The sequence below is a fragment of the Ovis aries genome, chromosome 1, assembly GCF_016772045.2.
Source record: "Ovis aries strain OAR_USU_Benz2616 breed Rambouillet chromosome 1, ARS-UI_Ramb_v3.0, whole genome shotgun sequence".
Taxonomy (NCBI): Eukaryota; Metazoa; Chordata; class Mammalia; order Artiodactyla; family Bovidae; genus Ovis; species Ovis aries.
The window spans coordinates 77,461,212-77,483,732 of NC_056054.1; the positions used below are offsets into that span (position 1 = coordinate 77,461,212).

The window sequence follows — 22,521 nt, forward strand, 5'->3', positions numbered from 1 at the left end:
TGGACAGTCTTGGTGATCATTTAGGACATTCAGTGGGGAGCTTTTGTAAGAGGGCTGAACTATCCCTTGAGTAAAAGCTCCTGCAAATGCATCCGAGGCACAATTCTAAGCAAATGCATCAACTCAAGGTTCAGTAAGATAAAATTATTGCTCCACTTTACAAATGGAGAAACTGAAGCAGGACAACTAGATATTTTTGTTTGTTACTGGCTTGCCCAACTTCATACTGATAAAAGGCAAGATTTAAACTCCAAAATCTGATTCCACATTTTAACCATTATAATTGAGCAGTATATGCACTCAATTCACAAATAGATATTCAAATATTGGAGATTCAAGTTCAAAGTGCACTGTTAGTATTAGGGCTGTTTGGTTGCTTTCGTGAGGAATGCATACCAAAAGAATACAGAGGCCAGTAATATAGGAAACACTAGAAGTCTGGCTTTGATATTTAAGGACAGGATTGTTATCATAATTCCTCCGATTCCAGAAGAGCTATAAGAAAGGTAATCTTATTATAAGTCATATTTAGTCCTACCAACTAAACAGTTATCTGCAGTAGTTCTCATCTTCATTTTGAACATTATATATATTGCTGGAAAGCTGTTTAAAAGCAATTTTAAATTAAATTATAATCCTCAAGAAAAAACTGATACCAATATATAAGCACATGAGCATACGGATATTTATGAAAAAAACAACAGTATTCATTTGATTACACATATCTAATCTTCAATAAGCAATACAACAAAAGCCAATTAAATGCATCTAAATACTCTTTACATAATAATACTCTAAATGTAAAAACTTAGGCTTAATTCTCAATTCACTGAGAATTCTCAATAGTTCCAAACAATAATTAAGCAGGCTATTTAATAAGGCTATTGTAAGAAAAGAAGTATATGCCTAAACAACATAGCCAACTTATTTTTAGGGCAGACCCAAACTAATTTGATAAAGAGTTTGTAACAGCAGTTTCAAAGTCCTCAATTCTACCTTTCATAAAACAGTCTTCTCAAAAATGACAACAAAATCAGTGGCTCATCTGGGTGGAAAATTACTGTGAAAACAATTATAATACATGTGAAAACAATGTATAAATCTAAGATATTAGTAATAATGATGATGAAAAACTCAAGCGGGCAGAAAAAAGCAAATAAATCAAGGTTTGGAGAGATTGCTAAGTATATGCTATTCAAGATAATGTTGCCAGAACTACATTTTATAACTTATTATAATCCTGCCAATCAGACCCTTAAATCCTAACAATGGAATCCAAAAATTTCACTACTGCTAATATACCAGCAGCATGAAACTGGTAATCCTAGGTAAGTTTGAGAGTTGTAGGAGATACAGGTAGAAGAATGAACAAAAAATGGAGAGAGAAAGAGGAATAAAAATAAGTTTAAACATACTGGTATCTAGGTTATTATAAATTATAGTGACTCAAAAAATCATACAGTGTATTTAATATTTCCTGTTAGCATAACACACTAGATATTCATAAATATATTAAGAATTATATTCATCTAATACATCATCTAATACTTAGCAACTGATCAAAAAATAGATGTTTTAAATAAAAGTAAATAAATTGCTATTTTCTTTTTTTTTTTTTAAAGGTGTTAGTTATTTTGCCTACCTTTGGTCCTGAAACTGGGTGGATGGTATTTTTGGCAGATATAGGATGAGAAAAGTTATTCTGGAATGCAAACGCAGAGGAGACAGGATAACCAATCCCACAAATTGGGTAAGTCAGTCTACCCTCAACCTAAAAATAAAAGCATAAAAAAGGTCGAGGACAAGAAATCTGTTCTAAACAGTATTTGGCGATGCGGGAGGCATTAGCATCTGTCGTAATAACTAAGAGTTGAGAGCACTCTCTCAGAGGCCACTCTTGTCTACCATGACACCAAGCTCTGCTTCATTATATATCATGAAACTGAAAGATCTTCGGCCCAGAGGGCTTTTCAGAGTGGCTCTGTAAGCTTAGACCAAAAAAACAAAACAAAAGAAAAACCCACTGGACCTGACTTTGAACTGAAGTAAAACAAAGACCTCTGAATCATCTTGATTCCCTCGAGGCCTTGAATTCCTGAAAATGGAGTTTGGGGGTAGTCCTAGACCAAAAAGCCAATAAGGGATAAAATAAAAATAATCGATCAATACCTTTCACACAGCTATTTATCATCAGTCGATAAGATTAAGCCTGTAGTTTTTTCACGTTTTTAATTCAGTACCACTAAGTACCACTTAAAAATATAAGTACCACTTAACTCTGAACTTTTTGCCAAGTTAGCAGAAATTCTTACCCTTCTTCAAACATCAAGTACTATCTCATTTACTAGAGTAGATTAAAAATTCTACTATGGATTTGCACTTTAAATCCTCTGCCAATGCCCTCTAGTCAAAGACTCGGACCAGCAATACATCTATAGGTGTACACACTCTTTGCAACAAGGAAAACTGAAGACCACGTGGAACCTAGAAAGAGACGTGTCTCTGTAAGACAATGATAAAAGGGAGTATTTATTGGACTTTGTCATGTGTTAGATGAATCGAGGAACAGTTTAAGAATGTGGGGCTATACTGTGGACTGGATGCTATCAAGAAATGGGGACAACTATATGACTAGGTATATGAATAGAGTTTATCCAGTAAGGTAGGATGAAAGCACTAAGACCAGAGTCATAACTGGTAATGAGCAGCAGTCAATCACTTCAGCCGGATCTGAGGATACTTGCCCATTTTTATGGTTTGGCAATGTCCTTTTTTGTCTCTGTTCAAACATGACTATGAAGTGGTCTTGTTTTTGTCTTGATCCATCAGTCAGAGAAGGGCCTTATCTGATATTGAATAGTCTGTGAATTTGATTATGTTCAACAGGAGAGCCTCAAAACCTAGCTGTGAGTGCAAGGCCAATTCCTAGCCAGACCTAGTCCTAGCTGATAGTACCAAGCCAGATCCAGGTACTCAAAGCTAAAAAGTTTAACACTTGTAAATCATTTCTTCCAGAATCTAGAGCTTGGTACTAGGGTTTCTCTTTCTCTTTTTTTTCCCCAATAGAATTCAGATTAGGCTCCTCCAGTATAGTGCCAAAGCTGAGCCCACAGCCTGTTCTCCTTTACTGAGGCCTCCTAAATACTTTCTGTGTTTGTTAACAGTTTTCAGCACACTGGGCCTTACTCCAGTCAATACTGAGTGATTTCTGTATCCAGTAAAAGGTTACAAAGTAGTGTACCCTTAATAGAGCCTCTTTGTTAAGAATAGTGTACCTTTATGTCCCTCTTCCAAAGGTAAAACTACTTCAGTGCTAAAAATTGTTAATAGGACTCTAGTCATATTAGGTACCAGCACCTAACAATCTGAGAATATTTTTGATTTAGAAAATTTACCAAGACCAGTCACAATATCTTAATTCAAATCTTACCACATTAGAGGTAGGAGAAGTTCCACTTCTGATGGTGTTGCTGCTGGAATGTACAGGTGGAGCTGTAGAAGGTCCCAGTACATCGTGCTTTCTCACCAGCTGATTTTCATTTAATTCTTTATTTAACCACGTGATCACTTAAATGAAAGAACAAGAAGAAACTTAATACTTCAATTTTTCTAATAATTTTAAGTATTTTAAAATTATATTTTTTAAATTTTACATTTTTAAAACTATGTTATATCATAAGAGAACAACATAAGTTCATCTAAATATCTGTCACTAAATATTTTTATTTAACAACTGCCACAAAGGGCTCTTTATTCTTTTACTGTCTATCAGAAGCACATATTTCTGCAAGTTAAGGATCTATTTGAAATCTCTTTGATTTCATTTCTAGAATATCTTGCAGTTTATTTAAATTCAAACCCTACAAACTGAGAAAAATGTAGAAGACCTAATCTCATATTTTTGTTTCAGTTCAGTTCAGTCGCTCAGTCGTGTCCGACTCTTTGCAACCCCATGAATTGCAGCACGCCAGGCCTCCCTGTCCATCACCAACTCCTGGAGTTCACTCACACTCACGTCTATCGAGTCAGTGATGCCATCCAGCCATCTCATCCTAGGTCGTCCCCTTCTCCTCCTGCCCCCAATCTCTCCCAGCATCAGAGTCTTTTCCAATGAGCCAACTCTTCGCATGAGGTGGCCAAAGTACTGGAGCTTCAGCTTTAGCATCATTCCTTCCAAAGAAATCCCAGGGTTGATCTCCTTCAGAATGGATTGGTTGGATCTCCTTGTAGTCCAAGGGACTCTCAAGAGTCTTCTCCAACACCACTCTTTAAAAGCATCAATTCTCTGGCGCTCAGCCTTCTTCACAGTCCAACTCTCACATCCATACATGACCACTGGAAAAACCACAGCCTTGACTAGACGGACCTTTGTTGGCAAGGTAATGTCTCTGCTTTTGAATATACTATCTAGGTTGGTCATAGCTTTTCTTCCAAGGAGTAAGCGTCTTTTTAATTTCATGGCTGCAGTCACCATCTGCAGTGATTCTGGAGCCCAAAAAATAAAGTCTGACACTGTTTCCACTGCTGCCCCATCTATTTCCCATGAAGTGATGGGACCAGATACCATGATCTTTGTTTTCTGAATGTTGAGCTTTAAGCCAACTTTTTCACTCCCCTCTTTCACTTTCATCAAGAGGCTTTTGAGTTCCTCTTCACTTTCTGCCATAAGGGTGGTGTGGATGTCTGAGGTTATTGATATTTTTCCCAGCAATCTTGATTCCAGCTTGTGCTTGCTTCTTCCAGCCCAGCGTTTCTCATGATGGACTCTGCATAGAAGTTAAATAAACAGGGTGACAATATACAGCCTTGACATACTCCTTTTCCTATTTGGAACCAATCTATTGTTCCATATCCAGTTCTAACTGTTGCTTCCTGACGTGCATATAGGTTTCTCAAGAGGCAGGTCAGGTGGTCTGGTATTCCCATCTCTTTCAGAATTCTCCCCCCACACTTTATTGTGATCCACACAGTCAAAGGCTTTGGCATAGTCAATAAAGCAAAAATAGATGTTTTTCTGGAACTCTCTTGCTTTTTCCATGATCCAGTTGATGTTGGCAATTTGATCTCTGTTCCTCTGCCTTTTCTAAAACCAGCTGGAACACCTGGAAGTTCACGGTTCACGTATTGCTGAAGCCTGGCTTGGAGAATTTTGAGCATTACTTTACTAGTGTGTGAGATGAGTGCAATTTTGTGGTATTTTGAGCATTCTTTGGCATTGCCTTTCTTTGGGATTGGAAATGAAAACTGACCTTTTCCAGTCCTGTGGCCACTGCTGAATTTTCCAAATTTGCTGGCATATTGAGTGCAGCACTTTCATAGCATCATCTTTCAGGATTTGAAACAGCTCAACTAGAATTCCATCACCTCCACTAGCTTTGTTCATAGTGATGCTTTCTAAGGCCCACTTGACTTCACATTCCAGGATGTCTGGCTCTAGGTGAGTGATCATACCATTGTGATTATCTGGGTTTGAAGATCTTTTTTGTAGTTCTTCTGTGTATTCTTGCCACCTCTTCTTAGTATCTTCTGCTTCTGTTAGGTCCATACCATTTCTGTCCTTTATTGAGCCCATCTTTGCATGAAATGTTCCCTTGGTATCTCTAGTTTTGTTGAAGAGATCTCTAGTCTTTCCCATTCTGTTGTTTTCTTCTACTTCTTTGCATTGATCGCTGAGGAAGGCTTTCTTATCTCTTCTTGCTATTCTTTGGAACTCTGCATTCAGATGCTTATATCTTTCCTTTTCTCCTTTGCTTTTCACAGCTATTTGTAAGGCCTCCCCAGATAGCCATTTTGCTTTTTTTGCATTTCTTTTCCACGCGGATGGTCTTGATCCCTGACTCCTGTACAATGTCACGAACCTCATTCCATAGTTCATCAGGCACTCTATCAGATCTAGTCCCTTAAATCTATTTCTCACTTCCACTGTATAATCATAAGGGATTTGATTTAGGTCATACCTGAATGGTCTAATGGTTTTCCCTACTTTTTTCAATTTAAGTCTAAATTTGGCAATAAGGAGCTCATGATCTGAGCCACAGTCAGCTTCTGGTCTTATTTTTGCTGACTGTAAAAACAAAAACAATACCCAGTTGTGGATGTGACTGGTGATAGAAGCAAGGTCTGATGCTGTAAAGAGTAATATTGCATAGGAACCTGGAATGTTAGGTCCATGAATGAAGGCAAATTGGAAGTGGTCAAACAGGAGATGGCAAGAATGAACATTGACATTCTAGGAATCAATGAACTAAAATGGACTGGAATGCGTGAATTTAACTCAGATGACCATTATATCTACTACTGCAGGCAGGAATCCCTTAGAAGAAAGGAGTTGCCATCGTGGTCAACAAAAGAGTCCAAAATGCAGTACTTGGATGCAATCTCAAAAACGAGAGAATGATCTCTGTTCGTTTCCAAGGCATACCAGTCAGTATCACAGTAATCCAAGTCTATGCCCCAATCAGTAACACTGAAGAAGCTGAAGTTGAACGGTTCTATGAAGACCTACAAGAACTTTTAGAACTAACACCCAAAAAAGATGCCCTTTTTATTACAGGAAACTGGAATGCAAAAGTAGGAAGTCAAGAAACACCTGGAGTAACAGGCAAATTTGGCCTTGGAATACAGAATGAAGCAGGGCAAAGGCTAATAGAGTTTGCCAAGAGAATGCACTGGTCATAGCAAACACCCTCTTCCAACAACACAAGAGAAGATGCTACACATGGACTTCACCAGATGGTCAACACCGAAATCAGACTGATTATATTCTTGCAGCCAAAGATGGAGAAGCTCTATACAGTCAGCAAAAACAAGACTGGGAGCTGACTGTGGCTCAGATCATGAGCTCCTTATTGCCAAATTCAGACTTAAATTGAAAGAGTAGGGAAAACCACTAGACCATTCAGGTATGACCTAAATCAAATTTTTGTTTTAAATATTTGCATTATTATCAGTAGGTAAATACAACAATTATAGCAAGTAGTAGAAAAAAATGTAATAGTAAATTACAGTCAATATTGTCAACATTTACTTTTGGGTTACTGACACATGGGATAGGGTTTCTTTTAATAATGATGGTAACTGTTTTACAGGATAGTTGATTTTAATTTACTACAGCAAAGACGTTAAGATGGTATATTTAAAGCAGATTATATGTATACAGCCATATACTGATTTAACTAGACTTATGAATTCAGTAAAAACTGTAGGTTTAAGAATAAAACTAAAAACCTCATTTAAATGAGAAGGTAAAATACTTACACTTTTCATTATTTTTTAGAAGTTGTTTGCTTTCTTCAAGTTTTTGAACTGTAGCTTCTAATTGTTCTTGTAATTTGCATACCTAAAATACATTAATCCTTATAGTAAGTATAATAAATGCTAAAATAAAAACTGAAGTGATATATCACTATTCATTAAATAATTACTATTAAATATGAAAGGAATTAGCTCAGCTGTGTAATAAAATATACGTGCATATAATTATATATACACACATATATATGAACACTCAATGTATTTGAGTCATAATAACTAATTTTTCAAACTGAAATAGTTTATTAAAGTTCTGTTGATTGCAGTCATGTTTTCTTGGGGAAAAAAGCCAAAACTTTCTCTAATGTAACAAAGTTGAAATGTTTAAAACACATGAGGAAATACATTAAACTTTGTAAATAGTCAACACACACTAAATATAAAATATTAACTACCTCTTGTTCTTTAATTCGGAGAGACTGTCCAACATCTTGTAATTCTTTTTGTTCCTTTTGTAATTTTTCTTCCTTTTCAGCCAAGAGTTTCTCCTGCTGAATAGTTACTGTATTCTTCAATTTCAACTTACCCATTAAAGTCTTCAGATCCCCTTGCAGTTTTTTGATAATTTCATTTGCCTGTAGAACAGTTTCACATGAATGTCTCTACATAATCCAATGAAACATCTCTACATAATCCAATGAAATATCAATATTCTATTGTTTTAAAAAAACAAACCTTAAGAAGTTCAGCTGATAATGATTTTATTGTAGCTTCAAGTTTTCCTAGTTGTACCTGATTTTTCTCACCATTTTCTTCCAGAGCCACCTGATACATATTTTTTAAAACGTGAACAATTAGGAAGTCTGTGTTTATTCAGGAAAAACATCATATATGTATGTGATCATCAATTTGTTTAGAAAATTTTAAAATAGACCTTTTGTTCCTGGATTGTATCAAACGCTTCTTTTGTTCTTAAAACAAGCTGGTCCTTATCCTTGATTTCCTGTTCTAAAACAGCCACTTTTGTTTGTAGCTGATTAATATGCTTTTCTTTTTCATGGCATTCAGCATCAAGAGTAGAATTTTCTCTTCTCAAAGAGAGGACTTCTTGCTTAGCCCGCTGGAGCTCCTAGAGGAGGGGGAAAAGAAAGTTGCATTATGAAAAAGGAAAGCTGGCTCGTCTGAAAATTTATAATTAAGATATTTAAAATAGGAAAAAGTCTTTCATAACTTTAAAGTTCCAGTACTAATGCTCTTTTAAAGAAACGACGGTCTCTCTAAAGGTATATGTAACTCAGATTTGAAACATAACTGTAAAATACACTAATATCTAATTCAATCACAGTAAGGGGAAATTAAACAATCCTTATAAATTACTACAACTTTTAAAACCTAGTAACAAGAATTTTCTGCTGTCTTGAAATGTACAAATTCAAAAAATTACTTAGGTAATAAATGCTCAGGTATAACAGAATTTCAAAATATATACAACACATAAATAAAAAGAAAGTCCTATCATTCTACCACCAAAGTGGTGATCCTCTATCTAGTCTGCATAATGAAATCACCTGGAAAGCTCTAACAACTACTGATGCCTGGTATCCTGCCCAAGAGATTTTGATTTCATTTGTATGAGGTCACCTGAGCTCTTCAACCTGTTTCTCAAGGTAGCCAAGAAATCATGAGATATTGTTAATTAACAATAAGTCAGAAAGGCAAATACCATATAATATCACTTAGATGTGGAATCCAAAATATGATAAAAATGAACATATTTACAAAACAGAAACAGACTCATACAGAAAACAAACTTATAGCTACCAAAGGGGAAAAAGGGGGATATAAATGAGGAGTTTGAGATTAGTAGATACAAACCACTATATAAAATACATAACAAGGTCCTACTGCAGAGTATAGAGAACTATATTCAATATAACAAACCATAATGAAAACACAAAAAAATATTTACAATAATTTTTTTAATAGATCTGCCTTCCAGTGCAGGAGACACCAAGAGATACAGGTTCAATCCCTGGGTCAGGAAAATCCTCTGGAGTACGAAATGGCAATCCACTCCAGTACTCCTGCCTGGGAAATCCCATCGACAGAGAAGCCTGATGGACTACAGTCCATGGGGGTTGCAAAGAGTCAGACATGACTGAGCACACACCCATACTAAATACCATCTCAATCATCCAGCATCAGTCCAAATGCTGCCAGTGCACTAACATATAGTATGTAACAGTATTCCTAGTTTTCAATTTTAACAATAACTATATAATTTTATAGTATATACCCTAGTGGTTTCAGAAGCACAGACTCTGCTATCAAGTAGTGCTTGAGTGCATGCTAACTTGCTTCAGTCACGTCTGATTCTTTACGACCCTATGGACTTTAGCCAGCCAGACTCTTCTGTCCATGGGAGTCTCCAGGCAAGAATACTGGAATACGTTGCCATACCCTCCTCCAGGGGATCTTCCCAACCCAGGGCTCAAACCTGCTGTCTCTTATGTCTCCTGCATTGGCAGGCAGGTTATTTACCACTACAGCCACCTGGGAAGTCTACTATGTCACCTCGAGTATTACTTAACCTCAGTAAATTTCAGTTCCCTCATTTGTAAAAGAGAAACAATACCATAAATTATTTCACCTTTGCAAAAACCCTTATATAAACTGTTTTATGTGTTAGATGCTCAGTCATCTCTGACTCTCTGTGACCCCATGGATTGTAGCCTGCCAGGCTCCCCTGTCCATGGGATTCTCCAAGCAAGAATACTAGAGCGGGTTGCCATTCCCTTCTTCAGGGGTCCTTCCTGACCCAGGGATGGAACCCAGGTCTCCTGCATTGCAGGCAAATTCTTTACTGTTTGAACCACCAGGGAAGTCCAAATACTTAATAAATGGTAGTAACTATTTATTTCAGGGTATTAATCTCTAAAAGATATAATTTAACATAATCAGGTAACAATACTGAAGTTGAAAAAAAGTTTTCAGGACTCAAAATGTCCAAGTTACTTTCTATGGCACCCCACTCCAGTATTCTCACCTGGGAAATCCTAGGGACAAAGGAGGCTATTTAGTCCATGCAGTCACAAAGAGTTGGACACAACTGAGTGACTGATCATACACACACATGAAAATCAACATAACAAGGCACAGTTTATACACTGGCCAGTGTCAGGGCTAAAGCAAAAGAAACCACACAGGATTATAATGGAGTACTCATCCAGCGTGCAGGGTGAAATGTTTCACCAACCGGTGTGAAAGGAGAAGAGGGTAGCAAGAAGGACTGAAGCATCTAATAGGGCAGAACGCGATGAGGATCTGAACATAAAATCAGTCAGGCTTTATTCAGAATTGGAGGTCTTATGAGCTAGAATAACACTGTTTATTTGAACATGATAGGTTTAACAAAATCTACATATGTTTTCTAATAATTCATATGACAATAATGTATAATAGTTATCATTAGGAAGGAGTTTATCATCACTGCCAAAGTATCAACAAAAGTACAATTATAGCAATATTTTTTAAATGTCTCTGTTGCCTGAAAGAACAAGACAGTATTAGAGACAGGCCAATAACAGAGAATTTCAATGGCCAGGTTTACTTGGGTAAATTACCTAAGCTCTCAGTGCCTTAGTTTCATCATCTTTAAATGGGGTAATAATAATACCTTCTTTAAAATAACTGCTATAAGAATTAAATGAGTTAATATAGGCAAAGCACTTAAAATAGTGTTACAGTTATTATCATTACTTTTACTATTATTATTACTAGACACTAAACTTCATACAGTTGTTTACCATGTTGAGTAGCCTGAAATAATCAGCCTGGCGATACCCTGAGCCACAACACTGGGATGATACTAAAAGCACACTGACAAATCTGAGGGCTGTGCCAAAGAGCTGCTCAAGACCCTAACTAAAAATAACCAAGTTTACTTTAGCTCTGTTCTGAATCAGCCCATTTTATTAGATTTTGGTTTCTCAATTATTTTGGGTATTCTCTGAGCTGATTATCCAAAGAGATCCTTGCAAAGCATCCAGAAGAATACTACCCATAGAAGTCATAAAGTAACCAAATTCAAATCAAGTTACCAAATTAGACCTTGCTTTTAAACTGGGGCGGGGAGGGGAACCAACTCCAACATTTGATACCTCTTCAACACCAGACAGCTTTGCTTTAAGTTCTCTGATGGTGGAGTCTCCTTTATATTTCCTTTCAGTGAGGTCTTTATTAGCCGTTTCTAACTCAGACAATCTGTTCTGTAGCTGCTGGATGTTCCGTTGATGAAGGATTTCTAAATCTTTTTTCTGTTGTTCATGTTGCTGTTGGTATTGAACCTGGGCCTATTATATAATAAAATACAGAACCAAAATTCAAAGAAAAAAATACAAATATGAGAAGATTTGAGTAAAAAAAAATCTTAGTTATTCTTCTTTGTAAGATTTTCCTGCTAAGAGATTCTATTTTTAATTAGGAATTTTATGAAAAAGAAAGGTCAACAAAACAAAGGCAAATTTACCACTATGATCTTGTTCATAATTTCTTCTTCTCCTAAACCCACCTGTTTAGAAGTAATGGCCTTCAATTTAAGGGAAGAATGATATGTATTAAGGGGGAAAAAAGCAAACTGCAAAACACTATGTATAGTGTCAAACTATCCCCATGAAAAGAAAAAATAAGCAGGTACATAAGGAACTTTCAGTATTTGCTTTACACCACATTATTCTGTTTCCGTTTTTGTCAACTAGTATAAATGTTGTCTAATTTTAAAAAAAATCTAAACTTACAGTAAAATTGACAAGGTACTGCTCAGTCTTACATTTAGCTGTTAAATTTCACTATCAACAATAAAATCTGAACATGGTTGTAACTCTGAAATCTTCGTTTACCTGTTCGTATCATACCAAAAATCTATCTTAATAATTTCTGTCATGAGATGTAGATGGCATTATGTTAAGTGAAATGTTACAGTAAGACAAACACTGTATGATATCACTTATACGTGTAATCTAAAAAACTACAATGAACTAGCGAATAAAACAAAAAAGAAACAGACTCACAAACAGAACAAACTAGTGGCTATCAGTTCAGAGAGAGGGAAAGTCTAGGGGCTACACAGCATTAGAGGATTAAAAACAGGATTATTATGGGATTATATAAAATTGTGTGTGTGAAAAGTTTGAAAATTATAAAGCAAAATAGAATTTAAAGACTTTTACTCAATACAAAAAATTTTAAATAATTTCTGTTGATGAACACTAACAAATCCTAAATACATTTTAAAAATAAAAAATATTTTTCTAATTATGCAAGCTATACATTCTTTTAAAGGCATAAAGAAAGAATCACAAATAACTGATAACCTCCATCCAAGGAGTCATTATAAATATTTAGGAATGTTCCTTTCCAGCTATTTATATACTTAAAACTGACATCACACAAATACACATAACACATAGCTAAATTTAACAAATTGAGACCAAGCACTTTACACAATTACGCTGTTTAATCCTTTAGCACTTACACTTCCTCATATCAATAAAAACTCTTTGTAAATACTTTCAATATCCACACAGTATCCCAATCCATGGCTATATCATAATGCAATTAACCCCTGCCCTACTATGGATACTGAGTTTGCAATTTTTCACAATTACAAATAAAACCATGGTTAAAATTTTTCTTGATAAGCATACATCCAAATTCAGATTATTTCCTTATGATCAATTATGGCTTGAAAATATGTAAAGAAATATGAAGCTTGGTACTAGTTACAAAACCACATTCCAGAAAAGTTGTATCCATTCAAAAATTCCTAACACAAAAGCAGGGGAGTGTCTCTCATAAAATACTTAGGATATTTTCCATGACTATTTTAGGAATTTCCTCATTTTTGGGAAACTGAAATGGAGAGAAGAAAGAAGCACACAAGAAATAAAATAGGAAAGAGTCCATATAAAACTGGAAATGCAGCCATGGAAGAAAGCACTGAAGGAGCAATCAAGGGAGAAAAGCAACAGTGAACCAACTAGTTTACGATGCTAACTGTAACTGTCTAAGAGGGTGACCAAACACACTGAAGGCAACAAGAGGCCAAGGCTGCAATAATAAAGAACTGGCTTTATCCCCGTGATGATCAGAATTTCAGAACTTTTGTTTAAAAAAAAAAGTGTAATGGATAGAATTACAACATTTACATTTTCTGCTCTGTTTATTTCAGGTGATTCTGATGCACACTAAAGTCTTAAAATCCCTGCCCTACAGAGTATCTATCAGCAGGAAGAGAGGAGCAGCTTGCTTGGTTTTAAAGTCTCAAAGCACCGCTTCACAAGCCTATTATAAAAATGCAGTAAGGAATGCAAACAAATCCTTCAGTCGTTTTCATGTTACACACAAATATACTTAATGAGACTTTCAGAACCTAACCTGCTTGAAAATTGAGCCAAAAATTATTTAGTAAACAACAGAAATTAATGAAATCAGATGGGAGCATAGAGACAGTGCAGAACTAATTAATGAAACAAAGAACTGGTTCTTTAAAAATACTAAAGAAACAAACTATCAACTCTCATTAAAAAAAGACAATTAAGAACATAGGAAAATGGTATGGAGATTTTAAAAATTGTAAGACTGCTTATAAGATATTTTACTAATTAAACACAAACATGAAATACATGGCTTTTTAATGAAATATAAACTAACATAACTCAAGGGAAAATAGAAAATCCAGCAGGACCAACAGGGACTTCCCTGGTGATCCAGCTTCACTCCAAGCTCCCAAAGCAGCAAGCTCCCAAAGCAGCAAGCTCCCAAAGCAGCAAGCTCGAGGTCAATGCCTGATTGGAGAACTATGATCCCTTACGTCAAAACTACTGAGCCCACACGTTCTAGAGCCCATGTGCTGCAAGCACAGACCTGCACCTACAACAAAAACCCACCAATGCCCCCCAAAATACACACAAAGAAACAAAAAAGAAAAGAATAAAAAATCATGAAGGAAGCAGGAAAGACTCTAAAGAAAAATGCCTTAAGAAGGCATCATACCCAAATGGTAAAATGCTAATTCTATCAGGCCTTCAAAGAACAGATAATTCTTCATTATTTGACTGTTTCAAAGCATAAAGAAAACTAGAAAATGTTTTCATACCTTTCATGACACTAGCATAATTCTAATACCACAGTGCAAAACCTATCACTGTAATTAGCAGACTAAGATAGGAAAAAGAGTAATCTCAAACCAATCTCATCTATGAATATATACACAAATGTTCTAAATTAAATATTAGAAAATTGATTCAACAGGATATTAAAAATCTCTGAATACATATTATTCAATGAATTCAAAGATGGTTCCACTTTTAGAAATCTATCATTATCATTAATATATTAGAAAAGTGAAAAAAATGATATTATTTGGTTAAATCTCCAAAAGTCACTTCATCTGACCTAGCTAGCATTCTTTGGATGCCAGACAGAAGAAAATTTTCTCAAACACAGAGTAAATATCACATATAATGGGAAGATAATTTAGTTATTTACCAAAAAGCATTAATTACCAAAGTTAATATACACAAATCTCTCGCATTTCTATACAGTAACAATGAAAGCACTCTTGCCTGGAAAATCCCATGGATGGAGGAGCCTGGTAGGCTGCAGTCCACGGGGTCACTAAGAGTCAGACACGACCAAGCGACTTCCCTTTCACTTTTCACTTTCATGCATTGGAGAAGGAAATGGCATCCCACTCCAGTGTTCTTGCCTGGAGAATCCCAGGGATGGGGGAGCCTGGTGGGCTGCCGTCTATGGGGTCACACAGAGTTGGACATGACTGAAGTGACTTAGCAGCAGCAACAATGAAAGATCAGAAAGAAAATTTAAGAAACAATCTCACTTACTATCTCATCAAGAAAAATAATTATTCTATACAAGGAGGAAAAAGATCTATACTCTGAAAACTATAAGATGCTGATGAAAGAATCAAAGATGACACAAACAGATAGATATACCATGTTCTTGGAGTGGAAGAGTCAATACTGTCAAAAATGACTAGCCAAGGCAATCTACAGTTTCAGTATCATACCTATAAAATTAAAAATAGCATCTTTCACAGAACTAGAACAAATTTGTTTTAGTTTGTATGGAAACATAAAAGACCCTGAGTAGCCAAAGCAATCCTGAAAAAGAAAAATAGAGCTGGAGGGATCAGGCTTCCTGACTTCAGACTATACAGCAAAGCTACAGTCATCAAAACCATATGGTACTGGCACAGAAACAGAAATATCTACCGATGGAACAGGACAGAAAGCCCCAAATACACCCATGCACCTATGATCAATTAAACTACAACAAAGGAGGCAATAATAAACAAATAGAGAAAAAAAAGGCAGTCTCTTCAATGTGGAGCTGGGAAAAACTAAACAGTTACATATAAAAGAATGAAACCAGAACATTCTCTAACACCATACACAAAAATGAACTTAAAATGGATTAGACCTAAATGTAAGACCACATACTATACTATAAAGCTCTTAGAGGTAAACATAAGCAGAGCACTCACTGACAGAAATTGAAGCAATATCTTTTTGGATCCACTTCCCAAATTAATGAAAGCAAAACCCAAAGTAAACAAATGGGACCTAATTAAAGATTTTGCATAGCAAAGAAAACCATAAACAAAATGAAAAAAATAACCCACGTGAGAGAAAATATTTGCAAATGAAGCAAACTGTTAAGGAATTTATCTCCAAATGACATGAACAGTTTATACAGCTCAACACATTAAAAACAAAAAAAATTTAAAAATGACCGAAGATCTAAGCAGACATTTCTTCAAAGAAGACACACAGATGGCCAAAAAGCACATGAAAAGATGTTCAACATTGCTAATTATTAGAGAAAGGCAAATCAAAACTATAATGAGGTATCACCCACACCAGTAAGAATGGCCATCATCAAAAAGTCTACAAACAATAAATGCTGGAGAGGGTATGGAGAAAAGGGAACACTGTTGCTAAGAATGTAAACTGGTATAACTGCTATGGAGAACAGTATGAGCTTCTTTAAAAAACTAAAAATAGAGAACTACCGTATGACTCAGCAATGGACATATATCTAGGGAAAACCATAATTTGAAAACAAACATGTACCCCAATATTCACTGTAACACTATTTATAATAGCCAGGACACGGAAGCAACCTAAATGTCCATCACAGAGAAATGGATAAAAAAGATATGGTACACATATACAACGGAATCTCATTTAACCATTAAGAAGAATGAATGCCATTTGCAACAACATGGATGGATCTAGAAATTATCATACTAAATGAAATCAGTCAAATATCATATATCACCTATATGTAGAATCTGAAAAAATGATACAAATGAACTTACAAAACAGAAAGAGAAGCGACTCTGAAAACAAACTTATGGTTACTAAAGAAGAAAGGTGGAGGAGAGATAAATCAGGAGTTTAGGATTAACAGATACACACTATTACATATAAACAGATAATAAACAAGGATCTACTGTACAGCTCAGAGACCTGTACTTAATGTTCTGTAATAATCTATATGGGAAAAGACTCTGAAAAAGAATGGATACACATAAATGTCTAACTGAAATCCTTAGTGGCTCAGATGGTAAAGAATCTACCAGCAACACAGGAGCCTGGGGTTCGATTCCTGGGTTGGGAGGATTCCCTGGAGAAGGGAATGGCAACCCACTCCAGTATGCTTGCCTGGGAAGTCCATGGACAGAGAAGCCTGGTGGGCTGCAGTCCATGGGGTCACAAAGAGATGGACACGACTGAGCAACTAACACTTTCGTTTTTTTCATAACTGAAATCACCTTGCTATACACCTGAAACTAACACTAACATTAAATCAACTATACTCCAATATAAAATAAAAAAATTTTAAAAGACTAGATCAAGATAAGGATTCCATCATTATCACTTTCTGTATAAGGGGAAGACAAACCTTCAGAAGAAACAAAATTATCATTTTTTATAGTTTATCTATTTGAAAAATCTGAGAATCAACGCCAAAACTACTAGGTTGGCCAAAAAGTTCCTCCGATTTTTAAGTAACAGTAAAAGAAACATTTTTTGTTTCCACCAAGAATGTTATAGAACAATGTATTCACCGTTTTGTTGCACTACCTTCTGCCATTTTTCAGGCAACTTCATAATTCCATCTTCCCAAAACCTTTTATCTTTTTGAGTAAAGAACTGATCAAGGTATCTTTTACAATCTCCCAGGGAATGGAAAATTTCTTCCATTAAGATAATTTTATAAAGACCAAAATATCATGTTGATGTTTGGTAGAAACTAATGCAATACTGTAAAGCAATTATCCTCCAATTAAAAATAAATGAAGACCAAAATAAATGGAAATCTGAAGTTGCAACGTCTGGTGAATACAGCAAATGAGTCAGAACTTTCCAGCCAAACTGCAAGTTTTTGCCTGGTAATCAAAGAAACATGCAGTCTTGTGGTATCCTGATGGTAGATTATGTGTTTTCCATTGACTGACTCTGGACAGTTTTGTCAAGTGCTGCTTTCAGTTGGTCTAACTGAGAACAGTACTTGTTGGAATTAATCCAACAAGTGTGGTTTCTGAGAAGGAACTCATAATAGATAATTCCCTTCCAATTCCATCATATTCACAACATCACCTTCTTTGGATGAAGATCAGCCTTCAGCGTGGTTGGTGGTGGTTCCTTTACATTGCCCCACGATCTCTTCCATTTCACACTACTGCACAGTATCCACTTTTCACTGCCTATCACAACTGGCTTTAAAAAGAACTTTCTCACTATGCTTAGAATTCCATGTGGAAATATGGTCAAAAAGGGTTTTTTTCACTTAACCCAAACAAAGTGATTAATATAACCAAGCTGATGCAAATGATTTTCAACACTTGATTTGAATATTTTGAATATGTCAGCCGTCTCCCCGTGGTATAATGCTGACTGATCTCAAATGTCTTGATTTGATTGCTATAAATTTCAAGTGGAACCTGAATGAGGGCATGGCAACCCACTCCAGTATTCTTACCTGGAGAATTCCCATGGACCGAGGAGCCTGGTGGCCTACAGTCCACAGGGTCACAAAGAATTGGACATGACTGAGCAACTTAAGCACATAATATCCTTATTTTACAACAGAAATGAAAAGGCAAGCCATAGACAAAAAATATTCACAATGCATATATCTGACAAAGCATTCATGTTCAGAATATACAAAGAACTCATATAAATCAATAAGGAAAACCACTAACTGCCCAATTAAAAATGGGCTAAAGGACTTCCCCAGCGGTCCAGTGGTTAAGAATCCACCTGCCAATGCAGAGGGCATGGGTACGATCACTAGGACAGGGACTGCACATGCCGCAGGGCAACAAAGCACATGAACCACAGCTATTGAGTCTCCACTCGAGCCCACGGGCTCCAACCACTGAAGCCCACATACCCTAGAGCCCGTGCTCCGCAACAAGAGATGCCACCAACCACAGCGAGAAGACCAGCACTGTAACTAGAGCAGCCCCCGCTCGCCGTGACTAAAGAGAGCCGGCACAGAGCAACGATGACCCGGCACAGCCAAAAGTAAATAGATGAGAATGTTTAGATGGGCTAAAGACACGAATGAGTACTTCACAAGAAAACGTCCAAGAGGTCAATATACATACAAAAAAAGAGTTCATTATTATGAGGTACCACTATACACCCACTGAATGGCAGTGTGACCTGAATATCCACTTTGGAAAATTGTGACAGTTTCTACTAAAGCTAAACATATGCCTACACTAGAACCTAGCCATTCTAGTCCTAAATATTGTACATACCCAAGTAAAATGAGTACATGTGTTCACAAAGACACTACAAGAAAGTTTGTAACAGCTTAATTTATAATAGCAGAATGTCAGAAACAATTCAAATGTCTACCAAGAGGAAAATAGACAAATTATGGCATATTCATTTAACAGAATCCTACACAACAAAAAGAAACAACACAAGAACATAACAATCTCAGAGACACTATGTTACTGACTGAAGTAAGCCACACACAAATTAGGACATACAGCATGTGTCCATTTATCTAAAGTTAAAGAACAAGCAGAACTAATCAATGATAACGAAAGTGATAGGCCTCTGTGAGAGTAAAATGGATTGGGAAGGCACACAAGGGACCTGAGAGGGGTGATACAATTCTCTGAATCTTAATTTGGGTGGAAAGTACACATAAACTGTTATCAAGTTGTACCCTTAAAAGCAAACATTAAGTAAAGTGCATAAAAATCAAATTTAATATTAAATAACAATTTAACATTAAAGAAGTTAATGATATAAAAGGTATAAAATAAACCCACACTACAAAGCAGTGAGAAAAGTCACACAGAAAAAGCAAGAGACATAAAATATAATCACAGAAGACATACAAGTGGCTAAAGTCATATTAAAAGATACTTATCTTCACTAAAAAAATCTAAGAAATTTAAATTAAAACTAACACTACTATAATACCTATCATGTAGCAGATACTGAGAAGGCTGACAGCATCAGGAATATGTGAAAAGTATGGTCATACGCTATCTTTGGGGTTCTATTTGGTACAGCCTTTTGGGTGGCAAATTTGCAACATCCATTAATATTTTATATGGATATATTATAATCCCACTTCTAGGAATAAAAATGTTCACTGCAGTACTATTTGCAATAACCAAAATTTAAAGCATTTCAATCTCTACCAGTTAGGTAAGTACTTAAATAATTTCCTCTTATATCCAAATAATGAATATTATTGAGCCATTTCCAAACTGATAAAAAATGGTATCTATGATATTGTAAGGAGAAAAAAAATTACAATCACCATATTCAGTAGACCTCATTGTTGCTGTTTAGTTGCTAAGTCTACCTGACCCTGTGACCCCACGAACTACAGCAAGCCAGGTTTTCCTGTCCTTCACTATCTCCCTGAGTTTGCTCAAACTCATCTCCATTGAGTCAGTGATGCCATCCAACCATCTCATCCTCTGTTGCCCTCTTCTCCTCTTGCCCTCAATCTTTCCAAGGTTCAGGGTCTTTTTCAATGAGTCGGCTCTTCACATCATATAGCCAAAGTATTGGAGCTTCAGCTTCAGCACCAGTCCTTCCATTGAATCTTCAGGGTTGATTTCCTTTGGGATTGACTGGTTTGATCTCCCTGCTGTCCAAGGGACTCTCAAGAGTCTTCTCCAGCACCACAGTTCAAAAGCAAAAATTCTTCAGCGTTTAGCCTTCTTTATGGTTAAACTCTCACATACATGGGCTTCCCTGGTAGCTCAGCTGGTAAAGAATCTGCCTGCAATGCAGGAGACCCCGGTTCAATTCCTGGGTCAGGAAGCTCCCCTGGAGAAGAGATAGGCTACCCCACTCCAGTGTTCTTGGGCTTCCCTCTTGGCTCAGCTGGTAAAGAATCTGCCTGCAACGTGGGAGACCTGGGTTCAACCCCTGGGTTGGGAAGATCCCCTGGAAAAGGGAATGGCTACCCACTCCAGTACTCTGGCCTGGAGAATTTCATGGACTGTATTATATATAGCCTATGGGGTTGCAAAGAGCTGGACATGACCGAATGACTTTCACTTTTCACTTTTGACTATTTGGACCTTTTTGTCTGCAAAGTGATGTCTCTGCTTTTTAATACACTGTCTAGGTTTGTCATAGCTTTTCTTCCAAGGAGCAAGCGTCTTTTAATTTAGTGGCTGCAGTCACCGTCTACAGTTATTTTGGAGCCCAAGAAAATGATATCTGACACTGTTTCCGCTTTTTCATCTATTTGCCATGAAGTGGTGGGAACCCCGTTAGCTTAGAACAAAACCAAAACTCAGATATGTGTGTGTACATATCTCCCAATTTACATATTTCTAAATTTATAAATATAAATGAGTATTTATAAATTATATATTATTTACATATATAGAGAAAAATTTGGGAAAACAAACATCAGAATGTTTAGAAGTTATCTCTGGGTAATTAAGATTTTTAAGGAGAGACAATTTTTACATAGTTTTATACTGTTTGAAAATTATTAACAAAGTGACTAACAACAATAACAAAATATTTTTCCATTTTTTAATATTCATACCTGCAAAGCTTTCTCCTTCTCATTCGTCAGTTCCTGAGAATGCTTATTTGACAATGTTGCTGTGTGCGATGCCCATTCATTCCGTAACTTATCTAATTCTTGGATCTTTTCTGATAATGTCTATAGTAGAGTTCAGCACAAAATATTAAAATTCTTGAATATGTTATTAGATTGGAACATGATCATATTTGCAAAGGATGTAAAAGAAAATGACATCACATCTTTTCTTACACTCAAAGTCTTTTCTTACACAGACTTCTCTGTATTTAAAGAAATTAAGACTAGAATAAAAGCAATTTTAGAGTTAACATGGCCCACAGTATAACTATCACTAACCTTTTAGTTAAATCTGGCTCTTCACCACTCAATCCTCTCCTCTGGCATTAAGAAATAAAGCAACCCAGGGTAGAGCAAGTCAGTCATCAGTAGTACAGATGACCCTTAAACAACACACAGGTTTGAAATGTACAGGTACATTTATACTCAGTTTTTTTCCAATAAATACATACTACAGTACTACACAAGCCATGGTTGGCTGAACCTGAGGATGTGGAAACACGGGTATGGAGGACTGACTACAGACTTACACAAGGATTTTCAACTGTGCGAAGGGCTGATGTCCCTAACCCCTGCGTTGTTCAAAGGTCAACTGTAGTTTACTTATACACCTAAAAACCAGTAACACAGGTTCCCAAGATGGGCCATACGGTGCAGAAAAATTTTCTATCTGAAGCCATGCAGCTAATCAGATACTTTTATCCTCAATTTCAAAGAGAAGCTATTATTGAAATGATGATTAATCTACCAGAAGAATTAATTCTAAACAGAAGGAAGGAAAGATTTAGAAGACAGGAACTGAAATGCCATTTAGACAAGAAGAATGAGGTGAAAAAAAGAGGAGCAGAACTAACATGTGACAAATACTATACATTATTTAATGAAGACTTGGAGAGAATGTGTCATATATTGGGGATAACAGAAATGTTTGGATAGAGTAAGAAGAAAAAGCACAGATTAAGACAATTAACTGGTAGGCAAAGGGTGACAAAAAGGAGGATGAATTCAACGGTAGCATGCTTTGAAAATAAAAATACATAAAAGCCTAGACTCGATTTAAGAAGCAATTCAGAGCCC

The 22,521-nt window shown here is 36.1% G+C and overlaps 1 protein-coding gene across 2 annotated transcripts in view; it reads right to left on the reverse strand.

Annotated features, from left to right (window-relative positions):
• SASS6 (SAS-6 centriolar assembly protein) overlaps positions 1 to 22,521 on the reverse strand; it is a 41,170-nt gene that overhangs the window by 5,728 nt on the left and 12,921 nt on the right. The window contains exons 7-14 of one of the 2 annotated variants that reach the window (XM_004002230.5): positions 21,388 to 21,507; positions 11,412 to 11,603; positions 8,186 to 8,380; positions 7,987 to 8,076; positions 7,707 to 7,886; positions 7,258 to 7,339; positions 3,431 to 3,567; positions 1,643 to 1,771 (exon numbers count right to left, since the gene is read on the reverse strand). In XM_004002230.5, the coding sequence (XP_004002279.3) occupies positions 1,643 to 1,771; positions 3,431 to 3,567; positions 7,258 to 7,339; positions 7,707 to 7,886; positions 7,987 to 8,076; positions 8,186 to 8,380; positions 11,412 to 11,603; positions 21,388 to 21,507 (1,125 nt within the window). Of the gene's footprint in view, positions 1 to 1,642; positions 1,772 to 3,430; positions 3,568 to 7,257; positions 7,340 to 7,706; positions 7,887 to 7,986; positions 8,077 to 8,185; positions 8,381 to 11,351; positions 11,604 to 21,387; positions 21,508 to 22,521 lie in introns of both variants that reach the window. The other variant, XM_060412045.1, reaches the window with a different exon arrangement.